Source organism: Octopus bimaculoides, chromosome 23 (assembly GCF_046866305.1).
Source record: "Octopus bimaculoides isolate indiv1 chromosome 23, ASM4686630v1, whole genome shotgun sequence".
NCBI classification, from domain to species: domain Eukaryota; kingdom Metazoa; phylum Mollusca; class Cephalopoda; order Octopoda; family Octopodidae; genus Octopus; species Octopus bimaculoides.
Window position 1 is genome coordinate 31,625,708 of NC_142950.1, and position 12,500 is coordinate 31,638,207.

Below are 12,500 nucleotides of genomic sequence, written 5' to 3' on the forward strand. Positions count from 1 at the left end.
ATTGAATTGCATGTTTTACACACCCCTTTCAAAGATCTCTTTTCCTCAGTTTGTTATATATATATATATATATATATATATATACACACATATATATACATGGTGGGCTTGTTTCAGTTTCTGTCGACCAAATCCACTCACAATGTTTTGGTCGGCCCCTAAGCTATAGCCAAAGACACTTGCCCAAGGTGCATGCCATGCAATGGGACTGAACTCAGAACCATGTGGTTGGGAAGCAAGCTTCTTACCACACAGCCATGCCTGCACCTAAAGAAATACAAACACAGTAAATATGTTTCACCACCACCACCACCACCACCGCCGCCGCCGCCGCCACCACCACTACCAATTCTGCTGATGCTACTGCATAAGCATTGGAGCTGTACTTTTAGTTCTAATAGAAACGTCACAATATCTTTGCATATATATATATATATATATATATATATATATATATATATATATACATACATATATTTTTCTCTTTCCTTTCATACATGGAATAATTAATAATGATTACTTAATGATGATGATGATGATGACGATGATGATGATAAATATGATGTGATGATGATGATGATGATGGTGAGGATGACGATGACAATGATGAATATGATGATGTTGATGATGATGATGATGACAATGCTGATGATGACGATGCTGATGATGACGATGCTGATGATGATGATGAATCCAGCAATAAGCATGATATGCTTCATATATGCCTCACTGGCTTTGGTAATATAATAATAATGATGATGTCGCCACAACTGCTGCCACTGCAGACTGCACAGACGTTGATGGTGGTGGTGGTGGTGAGGACAATGATGATGATAGTGAAGATGATGGCGTTGGCTATTATTATTATTATTCTTATTATTATTATTATTATCATTATCATCATTACAATGAATGTGATTAAGAGGATTATGATGAGTGTGATGATGATAAGGGATGATATTATGATGATGACGATATGATGATTCTGATGATGATGAGAATGCTGTTGATGGTGGTGGTGGTGGTTGTGATGATGATGACAGTGATGATGGTAGTGGTGGGGATGGCTGTGATAGAAGAGGCGGTGGTTGTTATTGTCGTTGGAGATGACGATTTTGACGATGATGATGGCGATGGTGGTGATGACAATGACAACGACGACGACGACGACGATGATGATGATGACAATAATGCCACAGAAGACACTGATCATGATGATATCTTCTGCCGAGGTAGCAGGCACATTTCCATGGCGGCTGGAGCTAAAACATAAATAAACTGGAATCCTTCCAGCATCTTATCAACTTCTAGTTTAGATTCAATCTGAGGGTACCGTGGTACCAAATTTACTATGGCATCAAACCCTGAATCTGAAATGTTTGCTAATTATATTTTCTACAGGATTTCATGAGCCTCCATTGCAGAGAAAAAGGAAATATAACCTTGAAGAATGGCAATACGAATTTCGAAAATAAAACAACCAATTCGAGTTAGTAGGACAATTACGGTTGTAAGAACAGAAATATTGATTATGAACGACCATGGGGTTGTACGTAGAAAGTTACCCTCTGAGGCACGAGTCCGGGCAAGGTTGGTTTGTTTATGGAAGACCAGCAATCACCCATACATACCAGCCTCCCCTCTCCGCACCACTGATGTTATCCAAGGGAAAGGCAAAGGGGCCGATACAGGTTGGCACCAGTGACGTCGCAACTCATTTCTACAGGTGAGTGAATTGGAGCAACATGAAATAAAGTGTCTTGCTCAAGAACACAACATGCAGCCCAGTCTGGGATTTGAACTCACAACCTCACGATCGTAAGCTCGATGCTCTAACCATTGAGCCATGCACATGAACATACACACACAAATGCATACATGCACACACATATACATACACACACATGCACATATATACTCACACATGTACACACACACATGTACACACACACAGACACACACACATGCACACATACAAACACATACACTCACACATGCACATATACACACACATACACACACACACACACACACACACACACGCAAGCTTCTTTCAGTTTCCATCAATCAGATCCACTCAGACAGCTTTGGTCAGCTCATAGCTATCGTAGAAGACATTTGTCCAATGTTCCAGACGTTGGGATTGAACTGAAACCGTCTGGTTGCAAAGCAAACCTCTTACCCACATAGCTATGTCTCCATGCACACACAGACACACACACACATACACTCACACACCTTATCGGAATGAGAAAAACAAGAGGAAAAGAAATTTGCTATTTGCAGCATACCTTAGATGATGTGAGGTAAGTAATTATGTTACCATTTTGCTGAGGCTATGTGTTTGTGTGTGTGTGTGTGTGTGTGTGTGTGTGTGTGTGTATGTATGTGTGTGCATCCACATACATACACACACACATATACACACACTCAGACTCATGTACACACACCACATATACATGTTCATATACATATATGTGTTTGCCTGTGTATGTGTATATTTCTCTATACGCATCTATTCACACACACACACACACACACACACACACACACACACACATATATATATATACGCACATAAATATATACACATGCATATACACATACGTACATATAACTATATACATATATAAATATGCTTATATATATATGTATGTCATAGTGCCTGCGTATATGTGTATGCATAAGTGCAAATGCACAAAACTTGGGTCACTCTGTTACTTCTGTTAAATATTAATAAAAATATACATATACTCATATTTTGAGTTCTATTTTTCCTGTCTGAATCAACATACCTGTATATATATATATATATATATTTATATATATATATATATATATATATATATATATATATATATATATATGCACACACACAGACACACACATATATATATATACATACACACATACACATACCATACACACACCACACACACATACACATGGTCTGATCAATAAGTATCTGGACTGTTGCCATAGTAATGAAGCTGAAGCATGCAGAATGAAGCCGCTTGGAACAGATTGACCATGAGCTCTGCTGTGCATGCACACTAAGTTTTAACATTCTAGCTTACTTCCACTGTTTACAGCAGTGCTTGGAAGGAAGGTGTGTAGTGTGTGATCATTGCATTGACCATGACAGAGAAAGTTGTCATGGCGATACCTGCTCAGAGGACATATGGACACGTGGTGCATGTGGAAATGAGGTACATATGGATGTGTGGTACATATGGAAATGAGGTACATATAGACAAGTGGTACATATGGACATGTAGTACATATGGAGATGTGGTACATATGGAGATAAGGTACATATGGACATGTGGTACATATGGGCAAATGGTACATATGGAAATGAGGTACTTATGGACAATAAGTACATATGGGCATGAGGTACATAAGGACATATGGTACACAATGACATGCAGTTCATGTGGACATGTGGTACAGAGAGACATGAAGTAACTATGAACATGAGGCAGATATGGACATTAGATACATATCAACTTGTGGTACATAAATATATGTGGTACGGAAGGAAGATAAAAGCTGGGTAAAAAATAAGAACAGCATGATCCAGGTGAAAGGAACCTGCAAAAGAAAGCTAGGGTCGAAATGGTGAAACTCAACCTCAGAAGGTCGGTCCCCATGGTAAAGGATCACATCAAGTAGCAATACTCCATGGTAGAGAAGACCTGTCTTACCCAAGCAAGCCTTGGGAAAAAAAAATAAATGAACAAACGATGGGAAAGGTTAACTTGTAAAAGATAACTTACCAAGGAAGTCATCAGCAGAGAAATGATCAGCATCCCATACTTGCAGGTTTAAACGAGCAGGAATTTTGGTCTCTGTTTCGTCCCAGGAAAACAGGGTTTCCTTCCGTGAGATAACGATTTTCTCCTCAGCTAAGAGGTAATCAAAAGGGAATATGAATCTCCAATTGAAATTTCCCTCTCCTGTCAGAGACCTGTGAAGAAATAAAAGAAAGGACATAAGAAAAAAAAAAAAAACTAATGATATCAAGCGCCCCCTACTGTAGACATATGCTACCAACTCCATTGTATAATCAGGTAAAAAATTGATTCAATATTAATGAAAGCATTAATAAATAAAAGCAAAATGAAGTTTTTTTCTTTACATACATATACATGAAAAGGGTTAAAGTTTTATCCGATGACGGTGGATTATACATTATGATATAATCTTTTACAACTACATTAAATAGAATTCCACTGAAACAGCTGTCAAGATTTTAAACACCATTTGTGTTTGCCATTTTATGGTCATGTCGCACCAAGGATCCACTGGTAAGACAGACTGATGGCTACAAATTGGTTTTGGTACTTGCGTATCTATGGTATCCTACTAGCACTTGAAGTCTGCCATGTTTTATTTCACTGTGAGTTCTATGTGTTTGTACCTAGCCATTTTCTGGCATCTTACATGTTGATGTGCCTTGAGTGGCTGTGGGGTAAGTTAGCTTGCTGGAGACTTTTTCAACTGTAAGTATGGAAAACAATGAAATTTTGGAAAAATGAAAAGAAAAGTTGTTTTAAAAGAATATTTGCATAGTATTCAAATACAAGCGGCATCTTCCTTGTTTCTGCTTGTCTCTGTCTCTCTTGTTTACTCGACCTCAAACTCATGAGAGTAAACAAGAGAGACAAAAACAAGCAGTAACAAGGAAAATTCCCCTTGTATTTGAATACTATGCAAATATTCTTTTTAAAAACTTTTCATGTAGTTTTTCCAAAATTTAATTGTTTTCCATACTTACATTTGAAAAAGTCTCAATGACCAAAACCGGTACTGAAATGTTTTTTATAAAATTATTTTAGCATTTTCTACCTTGACTTTTTTTCCATATATATATATATCAACTCATGTGTTCCTTTTCGACCTTTATATATTTATATACACAAATGAAGAGGGGTAATTTGAATTACTATCCCATGCTACAACCCAAAATCTAACATCAGGAAAATATTCATCAACAGTTTAGCTTCTAAACACCCACAATTACATAACAGTCCCCTAAAATGCATACTGAATTAAACTAAAGTTTCCCCTGAGACTTTTGAATAATGCCTCAGGGCTTTGCTTTCTGGCATCCCTGTTCAGCCATCTGAAAAATAATGCCTGCAACCGGAACTAACAGTTTCTGCTAATCTGAGATGCTATTTATTCATAAAAACTTACCAAAATGGACATATACAGATGATGCAAAAAACATATTATACTCTCCAGCATACAAATCGAATTTTTCAGACCGAAATTTGCAGCCAAAATGGCCAAATTGACTTATACACCAAGATAACTTTGGAGGACCAAAAATTCCATGTGAAATGCAACAGGATTTGGGAAGATAGTGGTGGTGTCTGAGTATTTACAATATGTGTTTACCCTATAGGTGCAGGAGTGGCTGTGTGGTAAGTAGCTTGCTTACCAACCACATGGTCCCGGGTTCAGTCCCACTGCGTGGCACATTGGGCAAGTGTCTTCTACTATAGCTTCAGACCAATCAAAGCCTTGTGAATGGATTTGGTAGATGGAAACTGAAAGAAGCTCGTCGTATACGTATATATATATATATATATATATGTGTGTGTATGTGTTTGTGTGTCTGTTTGTCAATCACCACCTTCTTCCAGCAGGATAAGTGACTTTATGAGAGGATTTTTTGTTGGATTGTTACATTATATTAAGAAGACTGGAACATTTACATATAAACGTATACACACCTACACACACACATGAATACAAACAGACATGCACATTCTATCTCACTCATACACATACACACTCACACATGCATGTACATACACACATACATACACTAATCACACTCACACACACACACATGCACAAATTCATGCACACACTCATGCATACACAAACTCACACACAGGCACAAACTTTCACACATGCACACACACACACACACTCATACACATTCGCATACAAACTTACATAAACTCGCATGCATACATGCACACACACACATGCATGCCCACACTTTCATACACACACACAAACTCACACACACACACATGTGCACACACACACGCATGCACACACTTTCACACACACACTCATACACATTCACATACATGCATACACAAACTCACACGCGCACACACACATGCACACACTTTCACACACACACACACACACACACACACACACATTCACTTTCACACATACACACTCACTCATACGCATTCACATACACACATACACACACACAGTCATACACATTCGCATACACGTGAACACACACACATGTATGCACCCACTTTCACACACAAAAATGAAGCAAAACCTGCATGATGGCAGAACAGAATTTGGAAGCAGAATGCAGAATTCCTTAAAAGAGAATTTTTAAGAAATGCATTTCTTTCGGGGATGGAGGGGGGGGTTCTTCTTTCTTTTCCTTTTTCTTTTTTTTTTTTCTTTTCTCGAGGAGGCAGAAGCTAAGTCGAAGGCAGATAAACATTTAGCCGAAAGGCAAACAGCTTTGGCGTATTTTAGAGAAACCTCCAGCTGTGACACCATTTGGAAACGAGACATAAGCATAGCGTTTGCTTTTCGGTTTTTTTTTTCAGTTTTTTTATTTATTTTTTTTTTTGATATATTTCAGAACTCTCGCAGACTATTGAAAGATATGTGCAATGTTTATCACATTGAAGATCCAACTCTTTAAAAGCACCAAAAAAAAAAAAAAAAAAATTACAACAAAAAGTAATAAAAAAAAAAACGGAAACAAAAAAGAAAAAGAAAGAGATTTTGCATCACTTGTAAATGAAAGATAATACGAAACTACCCTGAGTTTTTAGTCGCTTCAATGCTACTGCAAGTCAGTTACATTTCGGGTGGCGGCAAGTGACGATATTGAGGGAGGCGATAAAAGCTGGAATTTGACTATCATTATTATTATTGTTATCATCATCATCATCATCATCGTTATCATTATCATCATTATTATTATTATTATTACCACTACTATTATTATTATCATTATTATTATAATTATTATTATTATTAAATAGACATATTATTATTATTATTATTATTATTATTATTATTATTATCATCATGATTTTTATTATTATTATGAGATGATGATGGTAATGTTGATGTTAATGATGACGATGATAATGATGAGGATGATGGTGGTGGTGGTGATGATGATGAAGAGGATAGTGGTGGTGATGATGATAATTATGATGATGAGGAGGAGGAGTCAGAGGAGGAGGTGGAGGCAGAGGAGGAGGTGGAGGCAGAGGAGGAGGTGGAGGCAGGGGAGGAGGTGGAGGAAGGGGAGGAGGTGGAGGAAGAGGAGGAGGTGGAGCAGGCGAGGAGGAGGATGGTGGCGGTGATGATTATGATGATGACTACAACGATGATGTTGATGATAATGATGCTGATGATGATGATGATGACGAGGAGCAGGAGCAGGATGATGATGAGGATGATGATGTTGATGATGATGAAGATGATTTATTTATTTATTGTCATTTGTTTGCTTTTGTTTTTTGTTTTTTTGTTTTTTGTTGTTGAAATTCTTCCAAGTTTAATATAGAATCGTTGGATGATTTAAGAAGTTTATTTTAAGAATTTCAACTGAGATTATTTACAATTTGTAATAAACAAAATGTAAAAAAAAGAGAAAAGAATAAAAACAGAAAAGAGTAGGAAAAGTGCGAAAAAAAGTGGGAGCAAAAAAAGGGGTTGATTCGTGTTTCCACCTGCACATGAGTGTATATATGTGCATGTGTGCATGTGTGTATGTATGTATATACAAATATGTATATATATATATATATATACACACACACACACATATACATATATATACATATATGTAAACACACCAACATCAGTTGTCAAGTAACGGTAGGGGGACAAACACACACACATACACACATATATATATACCACAAGCTTCTTTTAGTTTCTGTCTATCAAATCCACTTAAAACTTTGGTCGGCCTGAGGCTATATTAGAAGACACTTGCCCAAGGTGCCATGCAGTGGGACTGAACCCGGAACCATGTGGTTGGTAAGCGAGCTACTTACCACACAGCCACTCCTATATGATGGGGGTGGGGGTGCTGAAAAATTCCTGGTTTTCGGTAAAAGAAAATACAGGAGGATCAATTATGATTTTATCCAATACATCCCCACACTTATTGCAGCAGTCCTTCAGTTTTTCTAGGCCCTGTAAAAGAACTCAGAAGGTTGGGCCTCCAACCAGGCCTTTCGCGATGTCTTTAGAGCCAAGAACTTTTTAGTACGCCCCCCCCCCCCCCTCATATTTCACATTGCTCCAGTTTTCTGGCCTTGTGCTAAAACTCGAAACCAATATTTAAGTGTGAGCATCATTTGAAATTGGTTGAGGACAGATATCGTTTGGGAGTGAAGAATTTTCTGTCCCTTGAGAGAAGAACCGATTTTAAAGATATGGTCATTTAGCTATGTTAAGGAAATACTCTCACCAAGTGAGATCCAAAGTGATAGCGAGGCCTAATGGTTGGAGTGACTGTAAGGGAGTGTTGCATATTGCTCATCATCATAAACTCTAAATTTTGCTCACAACAAACTTCATGTGGTGCATCTGAGCCAAAAATGCAAATCATTCAACTCCATTTTGCCAGATTTTGAAGGACAAAAATAAAACAGAAAGAAACGGGTTCCATTCCTCTGCTTCACGTCTGAGCGGTTTGTAGTAGGCTAGAAAGAGAAAGAAGCATCCAGCTGTAGAAACAATTGTTCCAGCAGATAAACTATCCCACCCATGCAAACATGGAAAATTGAATGTGAAACAGTTTAGAAACATGTTGAGCACCGTCATCAACGATTTAGCAAACATGCTTTTTGTCTGTTATTGTTTAAAAATTAAAATACCATCATCGGTTGAATAAAAGTAGAACGTAACATCTTCTTTTTAATCTCCCAGATGTTTTTAGCTAATGTTTCCCCATCTAACAGCATCTAGCTTCTTCCAAACTACAAATCTCTTATTGCTATTTCTCTGTGTCTTTCATCTATTTTCCCAGCATTTCTCACATGGCTGAGCTTTTAAGAAGTTTCCCCTCATAATCATGTTCCTGCTTGGTGCAATATAATATGACGTCTTGGGCAAGTTTCTTTACCATTGCTACTGAGAGACCCATGTCTTATAAATAAAATTTGGTAAACGAAAACTGTGTTGGAACTTCATAGATAGATCGTATCTATTATTAAAAGGCCCTACCCCGTCATAGATAATTATGTTGATTCAATGCAAGAATAACATTGAAACAATAAAACACATTTATTTAAACTCCCACATGTTTTTAGCTAATGTTTCCTCATCAACCAGCAGCCACCTTCTTCTAAACTACAAATCTCTTATTATTATTTCTAACCCTAACCCTAACCCAGTATCTCTTTCACAGATGAGTGTTTACGAAATTCACTTCATAATTATATTACTTCCTGGTGCCATATAATTATGTGACATCTTGGGCAAGTTTCTTTACCATTGCCTCTGATAGACTCATGTCTTATAAATAAAATTTGGCAAACGAAAACTGTGTTGAAGCTCGATAGGTGGACTGTGTCTATAATTAGAAGGTCAATAACATTGATAAAAATAGAATGCAACATCTTTTTAATCTACGAAATTCACCTTATAATTATATTACTTCTTGGTGCAATATAATTATGTGACATCTTGGGCAAGTTTCTTTACCATTGCCTCTGATAGACTCATGTCTTATAAATAAAATTTGGCAAGTGAAAGCTGTGTTGGGGCTCGATAGGTGGACTGTGTCTATAATTAGATGGTCAATAACATTGATAAAAATAGAATACAACATCTTTTTAATCTACGAAATTCACCTTATAATTATATTACTTCTTGGTGCAATATAATTGTGTGACATCTTGGGCAAGTATTTTCACCATTGCCTCTAATAGACCCAAGTCTTATGAATCCAAAACTATGTTGTGGCTTGATGGATGGATCGTATTGATTCAGAGTGAGAATTAAGAATAGCATTAAGGGTACTGCAATCGGTTGTCAAGTGGTGGTGGGGGTACAAACACACACATAAATATATACGAAGGGCTTCTTTCAGTTTCCATCTACCAAATCCTCTCACAAGGCTTTGGTTAGCCTGAAGCTATAATTGAAGACACTTGCCCAAGATGCCATGCAGCGGGACTGAACCCAGAACCATGTGGTAGGGAAACAAGCTTCTTTATTTCATAAATATTTGCCATAAAGGCATTACAAAGAGGGGACGAACAAGGACAGACAAACATAAAAGGGGTGAAGAAGCTGTATCGACTAAATATTTACAAATTTAAATACACAATAAAAATTATTTACAATGTTCGATTGAAGTATTGCTCATTACAGATGCAATTTGTAATGGGTTTCCTGAAGGATAGGCATCCGACCACCAGGGTAGACCCCTTGCCTTTTCTTTCCCTTGTTTTTGGCTCCTACCACACATCCACACCTGTGCCTGATATAATTTGCTAGACATTTAACTACTATTTTTAGCAGGTCAAGAAACCACATAGTAGTTCCTTTTTTTTTGAGCAGTGTTAGATAGATAAGCAGATGAATGGGGAGAAATAAGTGAGTATATGTGTAATTACATGTTAGGAGGATGATAGAGATGATGACAAGATGATGATAAGATGATGATGATGATGAGGAGGAGGAGGATGGAGGTGGCGATAGCATTAATATATAATGGTTACATGCGATAGAGAGAGAGAGAGAGAGAGAGAGTGTGTGTGTGTGTGTGACATTGATGTTTGAGTAATATCTTGTAATGATGATAATGATGATGATGATGATGATGATGATGAGGAGGAGGAGGAGGAGGAGGAGGATGATAATGACGATGACAATGCTACGGCTGCTGTTGATGATGATGATGATGATGGATTTGGAGGCGGTGGTGGAGGGAAGCGTGTTGCAATGGTGATGAATTTATGACTGTGTGAGAAGCGTATAAGAAGAGGTTGGCATGTGTATGTGTGTGTGTGTGTTTGATGAAGACAGTAACAATGACGATGACGATGATGATGATGACGACGATGGCGGATGTTAAAGACGATGATGACAAATGCTCAAGAAAATTCATCACTCAAGAGTTATAATAATATGGTTCTGGGATTTTAAGGAATCGGTAAACTTCCTGTTTGGAATCTCCTTCGTTCCACCCCCACCCACCCCACCCTCCCACCACCACATGCCCCCACCTGCTCCCCCTCCCCACCGCTGCCATCGTTACTTCCCCCCCTCCCTCCCCGCCACCGACTCCAATCCAACCCCTTATCACAACACCCCTATCTCTGCCTCCCTGCGATACATCTAACCCCCTTTCAATAGTCTCCACCTCATGTAGTCACTTCCTGAATCCTTGCTACCCCCCCAGCCCCCCCCCCACTCAACAAACCCTGCTCTAGGTGCAAGGGTAATGACAGTAAAGTGATTGGGAGACGGTGGTGGTGGTAGTAATGGTGATGGTAGTGGTTGTAGTGGTGATTGTGGTGGTGGTTGTAGTGGCGGTGGTGGTGGTTGTAGTGGTGGTGGTGATAGTGGTGGCAGTTGTGGTGGTGGCGATGGTGTTTTTGGTGGTGGGGATGCTGATTGTGGTGATGGTGGTGGTGGTGGTAGTGATGGTGATGCTGGTAGTTGTGGTGGTAGTGGTGGTGGTGGTGGCAGTAATGGTTGTGGTTGTGGTGGCAGTTGTGGTGGTGGAGATTGTGGTGGTGGTGGAACTGATGGGTGTGGTGGTGGTGATGGTAGTGGCAGTGATGGTGGTGGTGTCGGTTGTGGTGGTGGTGGCTGTAGTGATGGTAGTGGTGATGGTTGTAGTTGTGGTGGTAGTGGTGTTGGTGTTAAAAACGGTGGTGGTAGTGGTGGCTGTGATAATCCTGGCAGGGTTTGGTGGTAGTATTGGTTGTAGTGTTGATGATGATGACAACAGTGGTGATACTGGTACTGGTACTGTGGTGGTGGTGGTGGTGATGTGTGGTGGTGGTGGTGATGTGTGGTTGTGGTAGTGAGTGTGGGTTGGGTGATGGTGGCAGTGGTTAATAGAAATGTAAGCATGTGGAGGTAGTAGCGTATGGCAGGAGTATGCAGTGGTCCTGATTAATGCAAGTAGAAGTAGTGGTGGTGATGGCAGTGGTGGTAATGGTTGTGGTAATCATGGTGGTAGTAGTAGTAGTAGTAGTAGTAATAGTGGTGGTGGTGGTGGTGGTGGTGGTGGTGGTAATGATGGTAGTAGTAGTCAAGGCGGTGGCAGTGGTTCTGTTGGTGGTAGCAGTGGTTGTACTGGTTGTGGTTGTGTTGGTGGTAGTTGTAAGAGTTGTAGTCCTGGTGGTAGTAGTGGTGGCAGTGGTAGTAGTGATAGTTCCAATACTGGTTGTGGTGGTGTTGGTTGTAGTTCTGTTGGTGGTAGTAGGAGTTATGGTGGTAGTAGTAAT

The 12,500-nt window shown here is 39.0% G+C and overlaps 1 protein-coding gene across 15 annotated transcripts in view; it reads right to left on the reverse strand.

Moving 5' to 3' along the window:
- LOC106870412 (otoferlin) overlaps positions 1–12,500 on the reverse strand; it is a 532,367-nt gene that overhangs the window by 73,120 nt on the left and 446,747 nt on the right. For all 15 annotated transcript variants that reach the window (XM_089340507.1, XM_089340505.1, XM_089340502.1 and 12 more), the window contains one exon: positions 3,780–3,970. In XM_089340507.1, coding sequence (XP_089196633.1) covers positions 3,780–3,970 — 191 coding nt within the window. The remainder of the gene's footprint in view (positions 1–3,779; positions 3,971–12,500) is intronic.